Source organism: Dermacentor albipictus, chromosome 3, assembly GCF_038994185.2.
Source record: "Dermacentor albipictus isolate Rhodes 1998 colony chromosome 3, USDA_Dalb.pri_finalv2, whole genome shotgun sequence".
In the NCBI taxonomy this organism is placed as follows: domain Eukaryota; kingdom Metazoa; phylum Arthropoda; class Arachnida; order Ixodida; family Ixodidae; genus Dermacentor; species Dermacentor albipictus.
In genome coordinates, this window is record NC_091823.1 from 189501573 (window position 1) to 189524835 (window position 23263).

Here is a 23263-nt window from a genome sequence, read left to right on the forward strand (position 1 = left end):
GCAACTGTACAACACCTGCATCTGTCATGCTCGCCCTGTTATACGGGCTTTGACTGCACATATAGTTGAACATTATAACTACTGTAGTACCTCATTTTCCAATGAGTGCAGGTTTAGCATCATATGCTGCTTGTTCGAGTGCTGTAGGCTTTTGTTCTGAATGTTGTACTCTTAAGTGGTTGCACGATACAATTGGCCTGGTGTATTTTCTATTTCATTTTGAGAGGACTTTATATCTTCGCAAAAGTGATGGCATGGGAAAGAACTAGAGCCCTTCTTACTATAACATCTATTTTGTTTTCAGTGTGCAGGTGGTGAAGGGCAGGCGTCTGCTAACCAGGCAGTCAAACGACCTCGCCAGTTGGTTGCCAAGAGCGGCCAACCCAGTAGAGACCATTACAAACAAGACCAAACTGAAAGTGCAGATGACAGTGTTGTGCGTGCTTTAATAACATATGGCACCAACACAGTGCTGTAAATTCCTTCACAGGTTACGTGCCAAAAAGCTCACAGGTGTTCTAGCATATAGCGCGCGGTTTGTACAAACGTAATAGCGTACCTACCCGATGTATTCGCTTCTGCAGTCTGCACAGCACTCATTGTCTCCATTGTGGACTTGCACGAGGTCTTGAAGTTTAATTGAATCCAGACAGCGAAAATGACAGGTTAGAAAAAACGTGAAACACGCCTTCCGCCCAGCTAAAAAGCCCAAGTTTCGCTTTCGCGCCGGGTCGCATCTCCCGGCGTGGCAGCCCAGGCCTGCTACTTCGCGGCGCTTGGGATAGATGGCGCGACCGGCGCTCATCAATATGGCGGCGCCCTTTGACTTCACGGTGTTCTGGTGTATACGCAGCGCGCGAGCGTGCGTAAGGGCGCGCGGGCGTGTATGGGAAATGCAACACGGCAGCCGCGAACATGAACGCCGGCAGTTCTGCATCGAAGACGGCGACTGCCGCGCTGACCCGTACATTAGTACTCAGTACATTATTAACAAATAATGCACTGAGAACATGTAATCTATCTTTATTCAACATTTCTTGCATAATAAAAGCAAGCGTGATTCAATTTCATTTCTCAGTAACTCCTATTAGAACCACTAGGTGGGGCAGCAGAGCGCCCCGCTCTAAAGAGGGACCTTACCCCGCTCTTTACCCCGCTCGAGCGGGTGATCCGCTGGGCTAAAATTCTTTTTTCGCGAGCCGCTCCGCTGCCGCAACGGTGGAGACCGCTCCGCTCCGCTGGCCGTAAACCCGCTGGGCTAAAACTCTCTAATGCCTGCTTCACCTCCGCCGCGGGTCGGGCCAGCATTGCACTATCTTCGGTATCGGCCCACGTATAGGGAGTTTTCTGCTTACGACACGAAAATTTCCTTGGACGGTAGAGGTAGCTTCGCTCTACCACTCATTCAACTGACTGCTTGTCTAAATGGCCAAATCGTGGATTTTCGGGAGATATTTGTGCATTTGGCTTATATACATTCTCTGCTTAATAATCGTGAATGCAAAGTTTCGCCCCTGCGTTTCACGTCTCGTTTATTGCTCGGTTCTTTTTCCACTCCATCTGACTTAGTTCTGCTTGAAATTAAAAACGCTAGAGCCCCATTTTGCATTAATAGCGTAAGCAAAATGTGCACACAAAAACAATGCGTTAAAGTGATCATTCCACTCAAGTACTATTCCTATGCTTTTCGCAGGGCTGGGTTGACAACTTCAATGGACCTGCTGGCTTTATCATCGCCGTAAGTTCTTTCCAATTTGTAGATCCGTTTTTACCATTGAGTGTGAACGTTACTCACCAGGCGCTTTGAATGTAACTTTCTGTTGCAGTTGACATAAGTATTTCTTTCTTTAACGCTGCCTTGACAGATGAGAACTAGCCAAATGACAGACAGCCTTTCAGTTTCTCATTTTAAAATTTTACTTTTCGCTTTTAAATGCCAAATTTACGTATGACGAGCTTTAAAGAGTAAAGCGTCGATTATTGTGAATACTAATAAATTATTACTATTATTAGTCGTAGTATTTTCTGATCACTAGATAAATAAAAAGTTGAATTTAGGTGCTGTCGTCGTCGTTGCAAATTTTCTTAAGAATGATCACTGCGGCCACACTGAATGCGTTTCATATTTATTACAGTAATGCTGTACATTTCAAAGGCACAGAATAAGTAGCACCATATGGCGTCACAAAGTTAGAAAATTTCGGGGAGCACACTGATAACGTAGCAGTCGGATGCTTACATAAATTATAGATAATTTATACACACCATTTTATAGAACGAAGCATTGAACTTTACAGAAACATTATGAAAATAATACAGCTAGGAAATGACAAAAGGAGAAAAAGAAAACAATAAAGATAAGTAGAACAAGACGCATGGTAGCAATTAGCTAGGTATATTTTCTAAGAATCTCTTTAGCAATAAAGAAAACGAATGCAATGAGGAAAGATATTTCATTTCACATAAAATGCTATTCCAGTTTGATATCCTGTCCTAAAAAAGGCGGTTTCTTTCCTATACTTAAACCTAGTCCTTGGGAGTCGTAGGTTTTATCGCTCTGCAAATCTGGCTTTGCTAGTATTAAGGTTTTCAGCAGTCACTTCATTGCGTAAAAGAGGAAAAATGAGGAATGATAGCCTATTGTGATGGAAACAAACTGGCTGTTTTAGCTGGGCCCAGGATCCTTTAATAATGACACGGCCGACGGGAGCTTTTTACATGCAACACAAACTTTATACGTACACGCTAACATGATACAGACAGTTTACATACACGCGGACTAGAATTCGGAAGTCGTTTGTGCTTCTATATAAGGATGTGCGTCGTCGTTGCGGTGACCATGATGGTTGTCGTTGCATAGTGCGTCGCTCGACACTTGAAGAGAGCTGGCGCGTTGCTTGCGACGGCCACGTCTTACGCCATCATCATGACGCGGCACCTTGTCGTGACGTGGAAGCAGGCGAACAGCAGGCCGGCAGAACACCAGGCCGCTGCTGGAGCTGGCTCATAACGCCTGACCGTAAGCGTATTTCCAATTGCAAGTAGGTACAGCGGGGCGTGGCACTTGCGGAGACGACAGGCGTTTGCGCGCATGCGCGAGTAAGAGCGGGTGTGAGAGAGGAAATGTGGGGACTTTTTCTCCTTGAAAATACGACTCTGCCTAGGTACTACGGAGGAGTTCCGTGGTGCGCGTTGCATGCGCTTGTTCCTAGGCGTGCCGGCAGAAGTCGCGTGGCGCGGTAGTGCTGAACTTAGCATCGCAAGTTGGCTGCTCGATGCAATTATATTTATTTAATCATGTTTTTACTAATGAAAACAATGTGTCACTATTTCGCATCATTGGCGGTGCCTCCAAGACACCAAAGCGGCAACGGGGACATCAAAACTAGAAGCCGGACTGGTCCGTGGGTTGGGGCTCGCAAAGGCCTGCGCGTGCCAGGGGAGTATAAGATCGGCTGTCCGCGATAGCGGACAGTGATATTTTTATGGGAACACCCCCTGGCACGCTTCAGCCTCCGCTGCCCCAACCCACGAGCCGCCCTGCTTGCAGCTTGATCCCCCTGCCACCGCTTGGGTGCTCCGGAGATCCTGCGCCGCCTGCTTGAATATAACCTCAGGTGCTCTCCTGAGGCTTTTGTTTGCCGGTTACATGTGCCCTCCTGGAGCAGTGCTTGCGAAAAATCCCATCTATCGTCGGAACGAAAAAAGCGACCCGCGATTTATACAACACCAGTCAGAGCGTTGCCCCTTCAGACACAGCGATCACCAAGCGGCGTCCGCGCCCACTGCCTCACCGCGCGGGCAGGTAGCGGCGGAGCGTATAAACTAACTCGACCACACTCCGCAATGCCGGCATGTCTAGGGGATAAACGAACACAACGCGCGGTTCCGTAGTGCCTAGGCTGGGTCATATATTCAAGGAGCAAAATCCCCCTCTCTCTCGTGCCCGCTTCTAGTGGCGCCTGCGCAGAAACGTCGAACGCCGTCAAAAGCGCCACGCCCCGCTGTACCTACTAGAAATTGTAAAACGCGGTCCTGTAACGCCTCGGCCGCTAGAACGTCGGGCTCGGTCGACAGACGGGAAGCTCAGGCGCCCCGGTGGCCAGCAGTGCTCAGCAATACGCAACGGCAACCGTCATAGTCACCGCAACGACGACGCACACCGGCGAGTCGTGATGCATGAGTGCTAGGCACATCCTTATATATAAGGGCAAATGACTTCCGAATTCTAGTCCGCGTGTATGAAAATCGTCTGTATCGTATTAGGGTGTCCGTATAAAATCTGTGTTGCACGTAAAAAGCTCCCGTCTGCCGTGTCGTTGTTAAAAGGATCTTGGGCGCAACGGAAACAGCAAGTTTGTTTCGATCACAATCTGGCGAGCCTGCCATGATCAGCCGGTAATATGCCAAACAAGGAGACCGGCATTCGGGTGTATACGTGCAACTCTAGACAACCGATATGGATTTAGACAACTTAGCTGCCACTGCAACACAGGCTTGTCTGGCGCTGAATTTCGTGAGTGGATGGAAAGAGAACGGCCTAGGCAGCGGGACGAACGAGCAGTTCAGCGCGAAGCAGCCAAAGCAGCAGCAGAAAGTCAGCGGTAAGCCAACGAGAGACAGCTACAAATCTTGCAGCTGAAGCTCAAGCTTCAAGAAGAAGCGCAGAGCCAGACATCGGCCCCAACCGCGCCGGTAACGTCGCCAAGCCTACCCTACTTCAATCACCAGAAATGAGTGCCGCTGTTCGATGAACGACGCGACGACCTCCACGCATATCTTTAGAGGTTTGAGCGCGTAGCTACTCCACATGACTGGTCTAAAGATAAATTGGCTGTCGCCATAAGCATGTCCTTGACTGGTGAGGCATTAACTGTGATTGGGCATATGACTGCTGCTGACTGCCTAGATTACCAGAAGGTGGAGAGGCCGCTTCTTCAACGCTTCGGGTTTGGCGTTGGCTTCTTTGTGGCGAATAGACGTGCTTTTCGGGGCTCCGCGGCGGTGACGAAATCATAAGTTTTTTTGCATGCTTTGAGCTTGCTTAGGTTTTTTATTTGCTGATTTTCTGCCTTTAAATAGTAACTGGGTGGTTTGCTTTTTCTTTCCTTTTCTTGTCTTTCGTATTTCGGGTGCGCGGGTGTGCTTCGTGTACATTTGTTTCGCAGGATGGTTATGGCGTCCTTTCGTGCCACGTGCTCCAACACGTGCAGCCGGGTGGCACGTTGAGTGTTTGTAGTCTTTAAATGGTAGCCTGGAAGTGGCAAGACAAATAGCTATTAGTGCTTTTAATGTGCGTGTTTTGCTAGGAAATTGAGAGCATGACCGCGCGGTTGAGCGCGTGTGAGAGCGGGTCAGACCTTCGGTCTCCGCGGTATTGATTGTTTCTGAAACAGTGGAGAGAGTTGCTTTGCGACATTTTGAGCATTTGGATCCTGTGCGTATCGGTCATTGCTAAACGGTACGCGCTCTGCATTGATGTAGTATTATAGTATTTGCATCAGTAGTAGAAATATTATAGTACTGTAGTATTTGCAAAAAGCCGTGCAATACATGGCTCGAAAGACGGGAAAGCAAGCAGTGCGCGGGGGGTCCCTCAAGGCAGATGAGGAGACGGATGAGAATGGAGAGGGCATCGAATCAACCAGCACACTATGTGATGTCGATACTAGGCTGCAGAAAATGGAGGCTTTCGAGGAAGAGCTTCTCAAACCGGTGCAAGAGCTCAAAAATGAGCTAAACAGGGGCGTGATGAGCGGAAGGTAGTGGAAAAGGGACTTGAAGCAGCCGAGGAAAAGCTGAACAGGGCCGCCATTATGAACGAAAATGTGCGTGACAATGAAACGCAGACCCCCGACGCGACAGGTGAGGGAGGGTCAGCGAAATACGTGGAATGCATGCAGGGTGATGAAGGATTAGCTGGAAAGAGAGGCACCGACCTTGAGGCCGCCACGCGGGAAAAGCAGGAGCCCAGCGGACAATCCCCCTTATCGAGTCCGAATCATGCAGAAAAGGACAAGGCAAAGCAGGGCGAGGTAGCAGAGAGTGAACGGGTGAATATCGCTGGCGGCTCAAACCTAGCTGGGCGCTTAGAAGCAATTGTGTAGCGGGTGAAAGGCGATAAAAGAGTGGCGGTAGGGACATATCCAGGGTGGACACTGGGTTCTGTCATGGAGCGAGCAAAAGAAAAGCTCGCGGAAAATGCCCACGTCCGCAACCTTGTCATAGCAGCAGGTGGGCTAAATGACATCCTAAACAGGAAAGGGACAGGACTAGGCCAGCGCTTGTTGAAGAGGGTGGATGATATGCGCGAGGTATTCCCTCAGTTGCAGATCGTGGTGTCCACGGTACTGGAGCTGCTTGTTGTTACGAACTTGTACCGCTGCACCACTATTACGACTTTGTGGTCCCGTAGCGCTCGTCACCCGTTTCGTGACAGAGCGTTGGTAGCGAAGACTCCGAGCCAGGCGTCGATGAGAATAACGAAAGGGATTTTATACATTATATACAGGTCATTGTACAGGACAAGATCGGATCGGCACTGGGGCCGAGAGCTCACACAAACGCGACTGTTCCCGCACGGCAACGTCCGGCGAAAACGCGTGACACGTCTCACCCCAGTCGGGAGCGACACTGTCTCCCGGTGGGTCGGCGGATCCTGTTTTTCAGGCAGCGCGTCGCTGCTTTTATAATCCCCGAGGAACCATTGTCACTCAAACGGCCCAATACAAAGTCAGCACACGACGGTCGTCCGAGGGGTCCAACCAGCGACCGCGCTGGCCACCCGGTTCAAAGTTCGCGCGCGCGGTGACCTCCAGGCAAAGGGAGGTGCGGCGCCGGGCTGTCTGGCAAACGCTGACACGTCCGAACACGCTGCTCGCCGAGGCTTCTCCCGCAGGACACCGCTGCCTGACGGCTCAGCATCTTGCCTTTTCAAGGGAGAATTTGGGCGCTCGCAGGATAAATTCTGCATCTTGCAGATTCGGAATCCGGGCTTGTGGTAATGGCACAACAGCATCCCCGCCCTCAGATAAGGCGCCGGGAAGACGAGCTGCCTCCACGTGGCTCGGATGCCAGGCGCGCACGTTCGTCAGGCTCGTCCAAGTTCACGTCCAGTGTCGGGACGCCAGGTAACTTCACGTGCCCAGGTCCGACTCGCCAGGACAGGAGCTCTGCTCACCACGTTGTCGCCAAGGTACCTCGACCAGCTCCGCTCGGGTCGTTCCTAAGACCTTGCTTCTCGCCACTGGTCCCGGTTGGTCGTTCTGCAGCTTGCAAAACCGACCGGCAAAAGGCAACACCCAACACGAACAAGTGCCCTCTGTCTCCCGTCAAACACCAGACAAGGCCATAATCCAAATCAACCTAACTAAATTGCTATCCCCCTTTTTCTCCCGCGGCAACAAGAGGCAGGTGTACGATCTAGTACACAAGGCTGAAACAACCAGTTTTCAAATTTAACAACTCAAAAATGGAAACAATTATTAATCAGCAATAATAATTACAAATGGAATGGTCCCCTTGAAATCACTTGGACCGAAAACATACCACTGAGGAAGCAAATGAGGTCATTCATTTTTCCCGGCGATATTTTCGCGGAATCCGAAGCTGCTTATATTTGCGACCCTGCTTATCCGTGTAGCGGCGGTACAATAAGCCAGATTCTTTGCCAAATGAAACCCTCTTTTTTTTCACTCCCCGTTTGACGCTCTTCCTCAGATCGGCTAATGAACAGTCTTCCTGTTGCTCGCGAATCCGAGTTTCCCTTTCAACTGCAGCCTGCTCCTGCCAGCTGGCGGAAACCGGAGCGAGTGTGGAGCCCGCGTCGCCTAATTGCGGCGTCGCGTCTATATCGCGGCTAGCACTGCACGCGTCACTCCCACTCACCTCCAGGACCCGCTCGCCTAGGCCAGCCTCCGAGCTCTGCCTCTCCCGTGACTGCTCGCCACTCAAGTTACCCTGATCGGTCCCTGTACCGCACCGCTGTTCGCTCACCGACGCTAAGTCAAGTTCCCTCGACAGCGGGCGCGCTTCGGATCGCGTGGGGGCCATGTACGCCACGTCGGCAAAGAATGATTTGCCGTGATCCCTCAGCAGCTGCTCCGAGCTATTTGAGAAGAGGTAGGAAAATTGCTCCGGGAGGGCGGCTGACACAGCGGCTTCGGTGTTAAGTTTCCCAAACTCTCCTTCAATGATAACCGTTGCGATCGGTAAACAGACACTCTCCTTCTCGGCCACTTGCCGTATCCTAACGCACTCTCCCGTAAAATCACTCGACGAGACGAAAGACGGGTGAACAACGTCCATAGTTGCTGCAGAGTCCCGCAGTGCTCGGCACTTCTTGCCGTTTACCTTAATTTCCTGCACATAGGGCTCCAATAGACGTATGTTTTTGTGAGTTTCCTGTATCGTTGCAAAAGCAATTCTCTCTGGGCAGCTTGCAGCGATGTGCCCTTGCTTTTTGCAATTGTAGCAGGTTAACGGTTTCCGTTTTTCAAAAGAACGCGTCATTTCGTTTCGCTGTTTCGGACCATCGTCATCATTCTGAGATGCATTCTGTCCTTCCCTTACAGTTTCCTTGGTAAGGGATTCGTCGTCCCGAAACTCGCGACGCGTGATTTGCTTCCGTTCGTCGGGCTTCCCGGAAAACCAATCTCTCCTATCAGCTTTTTCTACGCGCACTGCCTTGCTGTGCAAGCTGCGGCGTGTGTAATACTCTTCCGCTAACTCTGCTGCCTTGTTTAGCTTAACATCCTTTAGCCTATCTTGCAGCCAGAGCCGGACATCCTCATCAATGCAACGGTAGAACTGCTCCAACGCGATGCATTCGACAATTTTGTCGCGGTCGTCGTAAACCTCTTCGCCCTTCAGCCATTCCACCAAGTCGGCTTTTAGACGAAACGCGAAGTCAACATTCGACTCCTTGCCCTTTTTTGCATACCGGAACCTCTGCCGGAAAGCTTCGGGCGACAATTTGTACTTCCGCAGTAGCGCTTCCTTCACATCACTGTAGCTCTCAAACGCCTCTTTCGATAAGCAAGTTATTACGTCTGATGCCTCCCCAGGAAGCAAGGCTAACAGATTCTGTGCCCAAAGGGATCGCTCAATGCTATTCCGTTCACACACGTGCTCAAATTTCACGAGGTATTTGGCCATATCCTCTCCGACGACAAAGGGTGGAAGTTGATCGCGTATTCTTGGACCGTTAGAAGTGAGACTAGGCGCTGGCGAGCTATTTCGGGTCTCCAACTCTTTCATTTTAAGCTCGTGCTCACGTCGCTCCCTCTCTCTCCTTTCCTCCTTTTCCTCTTCGCGACGTTACTGTTCTCTCCTTTCCTCCCTTTCCCGTCGTTCATTTTCCTTCCTTTCCTGCTCGCAACGTTCCTTCTCCCTTTCCTCCCTTTCCCGACGTTCCTTGATATCCGCCCAGGCCTCAGCGGCTTCCTCAGCCGTTACGTCCCCAGTCCTCATGACCTCAAGGATCGCATTCTTTCTTTTGGTTGAGCCCAACTCAATGCCCAACTCCTCACAAATTTCGAGAAGTTCCTTCACCTTGTACTTCTCCATCGTTCACACTGTCCTCCTGCTGTTTACCCTTTTTGAATATACCTGCCGTACGCTACTATAACACTACTAGTAAGACATATGCAAGTATTTCACACACTGCCCTGTTTACCCCCTCAGCATCCCCTGGTTTTCAAAACACTCTTACTAGGCTTGAAACACACAAGGTTATCGCAATGCAACACCAAATCCTTCCCTAAGCTACTATAACCTGTGTCAGAGAAAGTCTGGTGTTTGAGGTAAACTTCAGGCACTCACCGCGCCGAGGTAGCTGATGCCGGTCAATCCCGTAGCTGCCATCCAGTGTTACGAACTTGTACCGCTGCACCACTATTACGACTTTGTGGTCCCGTAGCGCTCGTCACCCGTTTCGTGACAGAGCGTTGGTAGCGAAGACTCCGAGCCAGGCGTCGATGAGAATAACGAAAGGGATTTTATTCATTATATACAGGTCATTGTACAGGACAAGATCGGATCGGCACTGGGGCCGAGAGCTCACACAAACGCGACTGTTCCCGCACGGCAACGTCCGGCGAAAACGCGTGACACATCTCACCCCAGTCGGGAGCGACACTGTCTCCCGGTGGGTCGGCGGATCCTGTTTTTCAGGCAGCGCGTCGCTGCTTTTATAATCCCCGAGGAACCATTGTCACTCAAACGGCCCAATACAAAGTCAGCACACGACGGTCGTCCGAGGGGTCCAACCAGCGACCGCGCTGGCCACCCGGTTCAAAGTTCGCGCGCGTGGTGACCTCCAGGCAAAGGGAGGTGCGGCGCCGGGCTGTCTGGCACACGCTGACACGTCCGAACACGCTGCTCGCCGAGGCTTCTCCCGCAGGACACCGCTGCCTGACGGCTCAGCATCTTGCCTTTTCAAGGGAGAATTTGGGCGCTCGCAGGATAAATTCTGCATCTTGCAGATTCGGAATCCGGGCTTGTGGTAATGGCACAACATTGTGCGTTAGTCACGTACAAAGAGCCTTAGCGGCTGCTAATGAGGCGATATGGCAAATGAGCCGAGAGAAAGGCTTCGAGGTTGTCCAAGTAAACAGGGCAGTGAGAAGTTGTGGTGGTTTTAAACGAGACGGGATCCTTTTCAATTACAGGCTGGCGCAAGAAGTGGGCTGGCGACTTGGTAGTCGCGCTGTTGCTTTTTTGGGAGACCCGCGGGTGCTCAGGAAGTCAGAGTAGATAGTAATGAAGAAGGTCCCCTAGGGGAACATCACAAGAGCATCGGCGTCGATAACAGAAAAAGGAGGAAAGCAAGAAAAAGAGCTCGCCATGCAATATGTACACAGACATCCAGGGCGGCCGAAGAAAGGAAAAGTGGGCAGAGATTGAGGAGCAGTTAGATAGAGAACAAATAGGGGTGTATGCGGTTACAGAAATGCACCTTAGAGACTCGGAAGAGCCGCCAGTTATTGAGAATTATGTTTGGGAAGGGTGCAACAAAACTAAGTCAGAAAGAAAGGGCGGGGGAGTCGGAATGCTCATCCATCAGGGATCCAAATGGAAAAGAGTAAATTCACAATGTCAAGAGCATCTTTGGTTATCAGGTGCAATGAGTGGGAAAGAGACTTGGCTGGGCGTTGCGTATTTCTGGACCGTAAAAAATTGCACAGAGAAGAATAAAGAGTTAGTGGAATGCATAAGCCCTGATGTTAAGGGTTTCGGGAATGGTGCTGAAATTGACCTAGTAGGTGACATGAATGCCCACATACAGGATTTAGATGGATATACCGACAATTACGGGAAGTCAATGCTAGACCTTTGTGAGCAACATAACCTCGTTTTCTTGAACACAGGGCCTAAGTGTGAAGGACAGATCACATGGGAAGTGGGAAACCGGCAATCGACCATTGATTACTGTCTGTTGACAGAAGGAATTCATGATAAGTTGAGAGAAATGGTCATCGATGAGGAAGGGCTTAGCAGCATAGGTAGTGACAATAAACGCATCATTTTCAAAATAGGATATGTAGTTGGGAAAAACAGCAAGGAGAGCAAAATGGCCAGTCCAAATTTGAACTCTGAACAAATAGCAAATATAGTCACTAGAGTAGAGGAAGAACTTGGCGAATGGCCAAGAGTGGGAATATGGTGAGCTTATAATTGTAATAACGACAGAAATACGGAAAGAGAAACATGTTCGTTGGAAAGGAAAAAAGAAACCGGAAAGCTGGTGGAACAAGGAGATACGAGAAGCGATCGCCGAACGACAGAAAGCATCTCGAGACCACAGGCAGGCAAAGAAGGCGCAGTTGCCGCAGAATGAAGTAACCAGTAAATGGGAAATATACCGGGAAAAAAGGTCTATGGTTCAAATACTGCTGCAAGCAAAATTAAAAGGTGAAAGTGAATGTTGGTTGTCAGAAATACGTGAGAAAAAGAAGGCCGCACCTAGAATATCTTGGAACCACATGAAATTATTAGGCAGGAAGTCAACAACAATGCAACAACATATCCTAGACGAAGATGAAAACAGACTGGAATTAGAAGCGGCAGTAAATTACACCCGAAAAATAACAGCTGAATCTTTCCAAGCCCATGACGAGGTTGTATTTCAAGAAAAAAAGAGCACGAAAGAGACCCAAGTGGAAAGGAGCTGGTGCTGACAAATTTAAACTGGAGAAAAGCAGGAGAGAAAATTCCTAAGCGCACTGCCCCAGGACTAGGCGAGGTTCCCGTTAGGCTGATAAATGAACTAGGACCAAAAAGTAAGGAAGCGCTGGTGAAAGCAGTGGAAAAAACTTTAAAAGATAGACGTATACCAGACAGTTGGCGACAAAGTATAATGAATTGAATTTACAAAGGTAAGGGGGAGAAAGGCAGAATTCGAGGTCGTGGTATCGAATCCCGGCCGCGGCGGCCGCATCTCGATGGGGGCGAAATGCGAAAACACCCGTGTGCTTAGATTTAGGTTCACGTTAAAGAACCCAAGGTGGTCGATATTTCCGGATTCCTCCATTACGGCGTACCTCATAACCAGAAAGTGGTTTTGGTTCGTAAAACCCCATAATTTCATTTTTAAAGACTGAATTCACGCGTATAGACCGTTGACCATTACATCGGTAATATACAGGGTAGCAATGCAGACAATCAAATTAAAGCTTCAAGCATGGGCAGAAAATAATGGCGTTTTGGGAGAACTTCAGAACGGCTTCAGAATAGGTAGGCGTTTGGATGATAACTTGTTTGTTCTTACTCAGTGTATTGAAATGTCAAAAGCAGAAAGCAGACCGTTGTATGTGGCCTTTTTAGACATTACAGGAGCCTACGACAACGTAGGTCGCAACATTTGTGGGATATTCTGGAAGGGGAAGGCTTAGGTAACGATTGTCTACAGCTTTTGAGAGATTTACCTAAAAAATACCGTTTGCGTTGAATGGGAAGGGATGAGGAGCGAGAAGAATGTTCATATCAACAAGACTGAGGCAGCGGTGCCCTTTATCCCCGCTGCTGTTTACGATATATATGGTGAGGATGGAGGGGTCGCTAGAAGGAAGTAATATCGGGTTTAATCTATCATGCAAACAGGTGGGTACAGTAGCAGAGCAGCAACTCCCAGGTTTATTTCATGCCGACGAGATTGTTTTGCTAGCTATCAAGCAAAGTGATTTGCAACGTCTGGCAAATATCTTTGGACAGGAAGGCAACAATTTAGGTTCGAAATTTAGTGTTAGAAAATCAGGTGTTAGGGTATTCAATGAAAACAGTGAACAGACAGTGGAGATACAGGGCCAAGAAATACCTCGGGTAACAGAATATAAATATCTTGGTATACGGATTAACGAAGGCAATAGATATACGGAAACACAGGAAAAAACCATAACAGTAAAGGGGAAGAGAAATGCAGCCATAATGAAGCGCAGAGCGCTATGAGGATACAATAGTTACGAGGTCCTCCGAGGTATGTGGAAAGGTGTAATGGTTCCGGGACTTACTTTTCGAAATGCGGTTGTTTGCTTGAAATCAGGGGTACAATCAGGACCCGACAGGAGCTAAAGGTCAGTGGGTCGCCTCGCATTGGGCGCTCACGGGAAGAATACACATGAAACTGTGCAGGGTGATATGGGCTGGACTAGTTTTGAAGTGAGGGAAGCTCGCAGTAAAATTCAGTATGAAGAACGGCTGAGGAATATGGAAGAAAGTAAATGGACTGGGAGAATGTTCAGGTATCTGTGCAAGAAAAACATTGATTCCCAGTGGAGGAAAAGAACTAGGAAGCTTACCAGCAAGTATGCGACCAGTAGGGTGGGCAGCACAGCAACAAAGAACGTCAAGCGGAAAGTCAGAGAGGCTGAAATAATCTCATGGGTGGAATAGGTCCGGATGCCTTTCAACACGCACCTATAAAGCGAGATATAAGAAAGAAGCATGTGCTTGCTGCGGTAAAGCTAGGGAAATGGAAAAGAAACCTGCCATGAGTGTCTGCTTAAGAAAAAACAATCAGGAAAGAAACCATTTATGATAACTCAAAGGGAAGCTCATTACTTTTCGAAGCGAGATCCGGATGCCTTACAACACGCACCTATAAAGCGAGATATAAGAAGGAAGAAGCATGTGCTTGCTGCGGTAAAGCTAGGGAAATGACGGAGCATGTTTTATTAGAATGTGAAGACGTCTACCCAGCGGTAGATTTAAGCACCACTAGCCTCCTTGAAGCCCTCGGGTTCAGCGGGAGCAGTAGTAAAGCAAACCTATCCCCAATAGGCATTAGTAAAAGGCGATTGGAGGATTGGGGGAAGGAAAGTGGAGAAACGACAAAAGACGGAGACGTACAAAAGCACATTTCCCAATAGGGGATCAGAAAATTTGGGCGCGATAGTTCATAGTGTTTTTTTATTGTTTAACCTAGGTAGGGCATTAGGCAGTATAATAGCAAGAGCTTGGTGGCGCAACCCACCGCACCGTTGCAAAGGGGACGCTCATAACATCCATTCATTCATCCATCCAGATTTAGAGCCCAGGGGTACAAAGAAAAATTTTGTAAAGTATGACCAGAAGATGGCAAAACAGGAAAACAGTTTGCCGCACGGATGTCAAGCTACTTTGATAACTGGTTCGCAATGGGCTGGCGTTCCTAAAACGTTTGAAGACCTCCGGGATCACGTTATCGCTGAGCAGTTTTTGCGTTGATGTCACCCCAAGCTTGCCATCTTCCTCAATGAAAGGGAATGCAAAACCCTTACATCTCTTGCGGACACGACCGACCGTTTCCCCCAAGCCCAGGGCAGAATATTGGGAGAGTAGCAGACGACGCCAAGAAGGTTAATCAACTCAGTGTTCTACCCTATAACAAACAGCAGCAGACTTGTTTTCTTTGCAACCGCAAAAGACATACGGCGCCTGATTGTCGAAGCGCTTCAAGAGAGGCTGAGAAATTGAAATCATGCGGGCGGATTGGAGGCAATACAGCTGACTGCAAGACTAAGCCGAAAGGGAGGCACGTGTCTTTCGTCATAGCAGACAATGTGGAAAATCGAGATTCTGGTTCATTGGCCGAATCCACGGAAGAAACATGCGCTACAATTCAATGCGCTAAACAATCCAGAAGCCGTCAATGTTCTTAGTGGATGCTATAACAGTTGTAGAAGGACGAGTACTAGAACAATTAGCACACGGTCTGCGAGATATGGGCAGCAACACAACCATTGTGCGGCGTTATTCGGTTCCCGATGAGTGCCTAACAGGCAAAACGAGAAATGGTGTACTGTTGGATGGCAATGGCAAGGACTTACCCGAAGCACACATCCGAATTCATACACCTTACTTCACTGGGGACGTCAATGCACTATGCATGAGCAATCCTCTATATGACCTCGTGCTTGGCAATATTCCAGGAGTGAGGGAGCCACACGAGCCGGATCCTGATTGGGAATGTCTAAACGGGCCTCCCGACGCAAATAATTCGAGTCCACCGTCGGCATCTGGAGGAATGTCAGACATAGTTTCTGCCGTCGCATGGACGCAGAAGAAAACGAACTCTGAAAAAAGTGCCGTTCAGATTCGTCAGAAGTTACTCCAGCACAGCTACCCGAAGAACAGAAAAACGAACCAAGTCTTAAGAGTAGCTTCAGTAAGGTTGGCACGCAACTTTGTTCCAAGAAAGACACGGCGTATTATTTTTCTGAAGATGCAGGTCTTTTTTACCATGACTACAGTCTACCTACGGGAAAAACTTTTAAACAAGTCGTCCCAACAAAGTTTCGACTCCATATTCAGAAAGTTGCTCACGAAAGTGTCATGGCTGGTCACCAGGGCGTTCGACGTACTACCGACCGTATCCTCGGAGATTTTTACTGGCCTAGGATGCACGAAAGCATCAAACGTTTTGTCCAGTCTTGCGATGTGTGCCAGACTACAAGTCCAAAAGGAAAAGTTGGTGTCGCCCCTTTGGGCAACACGCCTTTTATATGGACACCGTTCCAAAGAGTCGCGGCTGATCTGATCGGACCACTAACCACAAGGTCGGATAAAAGAAATCGCTACGTCCTCATCCTTATTGACTTTGCGACACGCTATCCTGATGCCATAGCGCTGGCTCACATCGATTCCGTCAGTGTCACAGAAGCACTACTTGAAATTTTTCCAAAGTGGGCTTGCCACGAGAGGTAGTCACCGGTCAAGGTACAAGTTTCACTTTTGAGCTCATGTAGGAAGTCGGTGGACTGCTTTCGGCCAAGTTTTTCCGGACCACTCCGTACCACGCCATGGCCAACGGTTTGGTTTAAAAGTTAAACGGCACTCTGAAGGCTCAAAGGAATGTGCCAAGAAAAGCCACAGTCTTGGGATCGATACCTATCTCCTCTTTTCGCGTATCGAGAGGTGCCGCAAGCCAGTTTGGGCGTTTCGCCGTTTGAATTAATCTACGGCGGGCACGTGCGCAGACCGTTAAGCGTTTTGAAAGAGCTGTGGACGAAAGATGACATCGACGATACACCTATCTTGTGGACCTCGGGAACCGACGCGAGGAGACATGTCACCTTGCCCACGAAGAGCTTAGTAAGGCCCATAAAAACAATTTTATTATAATGGCAAGAGCAGACAAAGACTACAACCCGGGGTCAAGGTCCTGACCTTATTACCGACTGACTCGAACGAGCTTCTCATGAAATGGAAAGGCCCATTTACGGTCTCTGAAGTCATGAATGATGTCGACTATGCCATTGACATAGGTGCAAAGATAAAGGTCTTCCATGTTACCATGTTAAAGAAGTATGAGGAGCGGGAAGTACTAACCAACCGAGTGTCTACAGCCACCGTTGTCAACGACCAAAACATGAAGGCCGAAGTTACTGACGACAATGATTTGGTAGATAGTATCCCTTCTCTAAGCCTACGCCAAACCTAAAACAGCATCTAAAACAGCACGACATCTAAAACAGCACGAGCAAGTTCAAGAATTGTGCAACGAGTTCGCAAAGATATTTTCAGATCTCCCGAACAAAGCAAAACTCGTTGAATGTTCGCTGGAATTGATATTCGAGAAACGTGTTCCTGTACCCCGGTACTCTATTCCCCTGGCTATGCGTAGATGAAGAGCGAGGTACAAGAGATGCTGCGATTAGGCATCATTGAGAAGTCAGTCCCCGTATCACGCACCGATTGTTGTCGTTAAGAAACCCAACAGCACTATTCGTTTGTGCATCGATTTCCGCGAACTAAACAAAAAGTTGGTTATCGACAGTGAGCCAATCCCCAGGATTGACATTGTCCTTGCGCTTGCAGGGAAACAGCAGTATTTTTTTCAAAATTTGACTTTACAAAGGCCTACTGGCAACTATCCATGGCTGCAGAGACCTACGAAAAACACTGCATTTTCAAGATTGTCGGGGCGCTATCACTTCAAATTTATTTATTTATTTATTTATTTATTTATTTATTTATTTATTTATTTATTTATTTATTTATTTATTTATTTATTTATTTATTTATTTATTTATTTATTTATTTATTTATTTATTTATTTATTTATTCAGTACCCACAGGCGCCAAAAGGCATTACAGTTACTTTGACGACGTGGTAATCGCCACCATTACCTGGAAAGAACATGTCGATTCCCTGCGACGCGTTTTCCAAATAATATGCAATGCGAACCTCACGATCAAACCTAGCAAGTGTAACATCGGGCGAAATACTATTACCTTCCTCGGACACCGCATTGGAGATGCGAAAGTAGAACCACTGCTAAAGACACAGGTCAAGATCTTAGCCGCTAAGAGGCCAACCACAAAGAGAGCCGTACAGTCGTTTCTCGGTTTAACCGGATACTACAGAAAGTTTACCCCCAACTACGCCGAGATAGCCAAGCCCCTGACTGACCTTACAAAAAACGGTCAAAACCATGTTGTATCTTGGGGACCGACACAAGAAAACGCCTTCAGCGTCCTCAAGGACAAGCTCGCCGCAAGTCCAATACTTCAAGCCCCGGATCTCACGAAGCCATTCGTGCTCCGCACGGATATTTCGAATACGAGTCCAGGCGCTGTACTTCTACAGACCAGCGAAGACATGTTTTACACCCCGTCGATTATGCTAGTCGAAACGTGCTGCCTAGAAAAACCCGTTATTCCACCATTGAACGTGAGTGTTTAGCGCTTGTCTTGGCTGTCCAGATGTTCCACATTTACCTTTGCGGGAGACATTTCGTTATCCATTGCGACCATCAGTCACTGCATTACTTGCAGTCGGGAAAGCACGTAAACAAGCGTGTTTTACAGTGGAGCTTGTTAATGCAGGAGTATTTTTTACTGTGGAATACATCAATGGGTCAAACAATGTAGGTGCAGATTACTTAAGCCGTATCTGAACTGCGTCACCTCTTGGGACAGCACTTTTTCGAAGTTTGGCTTGTGTTCCGAAGTCTCAACGTGTTTGGTGATCAGTGATTGCTCGTAAATTGTTTCTGTGGACCACGAACTTTCCTTGAACTATCTGCACGTGCCTGTACTCGTGCACCCCCGCCTCTTATGTTATTTAGAATAATTGCGGGCAAATATCTTAAGTGGTGGGCACTTGTGATGATGTGGATAGTGGCGTGTGGCGGTGACGGTGACAAGACCAGCTTAGAATGATGATTGTGTTGTGGCAACAAGAAGAAAAGAATTGATTGCGGAAGACCACGTGCCACCAACAAGGAAGCGGCGCGCAGACCGTGAAAGCGAGCGGAGAACGGCAGAACGGGGGTTCAAGGCTCGATAACTGGCCACTGGGCGTCCTGCTACCGTGCGGACCTGGGCGGAGATCCCGCTCGTGGCCTGCTGTTATAGGCGCCCGGTGCAGTGCTTCCTTGTTGATGGCACGTGCTCTTCCTCCGCAGTCACCATCACCAATTCTCGTAGCTGCCGCAACACAATCGTCCTTCCAAGCTGGTCTTGCCACCGCCACACGCCACTATCGAACATCATCACACCTATGGCAAAACAATTCATAGGGAGGAAAAATATTAAAATGTTTATATATTGGAGGAGAATGACATATCAATCGGCTGGATGTCATAAACCCTACAGCTTCGTTTTGTAAGTGTTTGACGAGTTTGAGGTGTGTGTTATATGTGTTGCCTCAGGATGACACGCAGTAAGAAAAATGACTATGAACTTAGGCGTAAAATAGTTACGAAATAATTTGGGGCTTGAAGTAGGAATGTGTTTTAAGTTACATGAATTCCAAAAGAAACCTCCTTAACAAGCGATATGACATGAAGATCAAATTTGAGGTGCATTTTAACGGTTGTACCACGAAACTTGGTACTGCTAGACAGGTACAGCGTGATTGTTAAGCGAAACTGCTAAGATAGAACTTATGCATAACTGGGGAGAACGGAATAACATAATTGTGCTATTAGAAGGACTGCTATACAAGTTTGCTTTGCACCAATACTGGGCATTGCGAAGGTCTGTGTTAAGTTTTTCTTGAGTAGAACTGGGATTTATCGACAGTGAAATGGTATCATCAGCATATAAAATACAACTAGAATGACAAAGTACTAGTTGAACATCCTGAAAGGGCAGCACAAGACGACAAAGACAAAGTATTGAAGGTAGATCATTAATGCATAAAAGAAAGAGTAGAGTTCGAAGAAAGGACCCCTGGGGTACACCTTACTTATTTTTTCTGACGATCGATGATTCTTCCTTTCAGCAATTTGTGATCGTTTAATAATGTCACGTGGTAGTGACGGTGAAGAAAGAAGCAGTACGTTGGAATACAAAACTAGCTTTTATTGGGCGAGCCTGTGCCCACAAAACAGGCTACACTTATAGCACAACGTTAGCGGCGAACACGGTTGGCGATCGTCGGAAATCTGATCAGCGGGTCAAGCGCGTCGGCTTTTATAGAGCAGTCGTCGAATGTTCCAGACTAATCGTTCGGACCCGCGTGCCTTCCACAAAGTTCCACACCATTCGCGTTACGCGATGAAATCAGATAACACAAGGTTCGGCGACAACAGACAGCCGGATAGAAGCATCGATAACTTTCCAGAAACGTCGGATACATGCAGGTGCGTCCCTCGCTGTGCGATTACATTTGTTAAGCGGCGAAACGTGGTCGCCCGATAAAGATAAGTACACGTGTCAATAATGTAGTTGCTAATGAACTGTAAAGCGGGGCTAAATATACCAAAACGTTTGAGTTGTGCAACATAATTTCATCGTTTATGGTATCAGATACCTTACTACGGTCAATGAATGCGTCTCCAACCAACCTACCTCTGTCTATTGCTTGTTTGATGCCATCAGTAAAAGAAAAAAATAGCAAGTTTATTAGAAAGGGCTTGGCGAAAACCAAATTGATAAGGAGACAGCAGGTTCTATTTAGATAGATACATTGTTAAACGGTTATAAAACGGTTTTTCGATTACATTTCTATAGAATGATAGAATGCAGATTGGACGGCAGTTGCAGTAGAACCTGTCACCTTTTTTGTGTGCTGGAACTATTTTCCCAACCTTGAGGCAGCCTAGAAAAATACCGGACCTGAACATTTTACTTATTGTATTTAACCAAATTGGTGACAACTCACTTGACACAAGTTTCACCGTTGCGGGGCATACTAGGGCGCAGACCTTCTAGAGAAGACGTGACTCGGTGGACTTCCTCGGGTGACGTTTGAAACAGATGAAATAAGTGCGACGTTGAATGTAAGTCAGGATCAGGTTCGACATCCAATATGGCACTAAAATGGTCGCTAAATGTATTTGCTACATCATTTGGATTATTATGGCAGCTGCCCTTACGAATGATTTCACTCAAGCATGATTCACACCTGTTATTGTTAAGAAACGCCTTGATTATTTTCAAGCTCTTAGTGTCATTTCTAGTTTTCTCGATTTGGCATTGGTAATAATCGCGTTTGAGGCGTTTAAGAATAGCAGAAAGCGCGGTAGAATGTTCCAAATCTCAACCTTAATGCAGTATTAGGTGGCTGCGTTTTGAGTTTCTCATGGAGTCACTTTTTCTTCTAAATGAACCTGATCAGCACATCGGGATTTCTGGGTGTGTGAAACCAGTGAGTTACCTCAGTATTTACTGTTCACTTTTAATACAATCAGTTTTTACCTTGAAGAAGGACTGAAAGGCTATTTTACCATTGTCCTCACCGATGTCATCCCAATTGGTTGCATGGATTATATCGAAAAACCCTGCAGAATAGAATGAAGACTTCTGACGCGTCATACAACGCTCTATTTTGATAGTCTAAACAAAGAAATAGTGAATTATGATCAGTAAATGTGAGATCAATTTCTCCAGCTATGTGACCAGATGTCGTACTAGAAAAGGTGTGATCAATTAAGGCCTTCATCCCGATTGGGTCACACCTAATGGGAATGTTAATTATTGAGGAATATCCATAGCTGAGGAGACACTGGATGTAGTCAAAGCACGAGTGATTATTAACGTCTATGATGTTAACATTCACATCACATATCTTGTTCTTATTTTCGCTAATAATGGAGTGTAAAACTAAACCTAACTGTGAATAAGGTGATGACGGAGAACGATATATAAAAGCGACTACTGTATTACGACTGTTTAGCGTGAACGCTTTCTGATTAAATTTCAACCAAATAGATTTGCATTGCCAATTTCGAAATAAAAGATCACCGCGACGCTTCTACTTTAGTGACGACCGAACTAAAATTTCAGCTCCACCACTGGGTTGCCCATCTCGATTGCAGTATTCCGAAATGTATCCTGAAAACCCACGCAAGTTTCCGTCACTATGTGAAAGCCAAGTTTCTGATAAGCAGATAACTGTAAGCGCATGACTAATTGTAGAAAGAAGACCCGCCGCGGTTGCTCAGTGGCTATGGTGTTGGGCTGCTGAGCACGAGATCGCGGGATCGAATCCCGGCCACGGCGGCCGCATTTCGATGGGGGCGAAATGCGTAAACACCCGTGTACTTAGATTTAGGTGCACGTTAGAGAACCCCAGGTGGTCGAAATTTCCGGAGTCCTCCACTACGGCGTGCCTCATAATCAGAAAGTGGTTTTGGCACGTAAAACCCCATAATTTAATTTTTTAATTTTAATTGTAGAAAAAAGTAACCAGGTCATCACGATGCTTGCGAAGGCTGAGTATGTTAAAACGAATCAATGGTAGTGCTCATGACCTTACACGCAGTAAACCTTTACACTGTTGAAAGGAGAACATGCTGATCGTTACAGTAAAAAAACGAGAACACAAAATGCTGGTAGGAAAGGAGTACATGAAAACTGTCACGCCAGAGATCCGGAAAACACGATCGTTCCGTGTTTGTCGTCTTCATTGCGTCCAGGAATTTCCAACCTTTGTTCAGCGAGAGTGCCTTTGCGAACAACATTTTGTTTCCTGGGGCTAAGGGATCGTTGACGCATGTCCATCTCGCTTCTCCACATGCTAATAGAGCTAATAAAGTGACAGTAAATGCCACTAAAACAAAATACGTTTTGCTTAGGTCAAGACGCAAACGTATCATAGATGCTCAATTACATATTGATATTGATAACGGGCTCTTTGAGCAAGTTGACGCCATTAAATACATCGGTGTAACTTTAGAAATCAACCTTAACTGGCTGCAACGTATTTATACCTTGTGCGCTAAGCTTGCTTCAACTTATGTTCTACTCAGGACTAAGGCGTTACTGGACGTATGTGTTCTGAAAATCACTTTTCTCTCTTTAATTGTCGTTTGGCCTACTGCTGTGAGTTGTGAGCCAGTATATAGAGGCCCTACATTGAGCCAATAATTCATCTGCAGAAAGAAGCATCACGAATAATAACGTATTTGAAAAGGTATCAATCCCTTTTCCCTTTGTTCAATAGGTTGCCCATTTTTCCATTCCCTTTGGTATGCGACATGAAAATTTCAATGGTGGTCTATAACATCATACCAAATAATTAACGGCTTTCAATGAACGTTTTTGTGCTGCCTAACAGGAATACTAGAAATGGAACCACTAATAATTTTAATTGCCCTGTAACCCAGAAGACACATGGACAGCACCCAATTCAAAATTAGGACGCGAAAGTATCGAATACAGTACCGTTTGAAGTCATAGTAGCCAGCAACTTCCTATTCTCATCAAGCGCTTCTACTTTTTGAAGATTGAGGGCTATGTCTATTGATTTCTTACATGTTTACCCTTCAGTGTTGATCGATCTTGCTTAGGGGGCTGTTTATGTATAAGCGAGTTTTCTGGATATTCCCTTGCT

At 47.1% G+C, this 23263-nt stretch overlaps 1 protein-coding gene across 4 annotated transcripts in view; it reads left to right on the forward strand.

The window, feature by feature from the left end:
• Window positions 1-23263, forward strand: part of LOC135908702 (putative fatty acyl-CoA reductase CG5065) — a 141968-nt gene that overhangs the window by 104241 nt on the left and 14464 nt on the right. For all 4 annotated transcript variants that reach the window (XM_065440566.1, XM_065440565.2, XM_065440563.1 and 1 more), the window contains one exon: window positions 1694-1738. In XM_065440566.1, the coding sequence (XP_065296638.1) occupies window positions 1694-1738 (45 nt within the window). The remainder of the gene's footprint in view (window positions 1-1693; window positions 1739-23263) is intronic.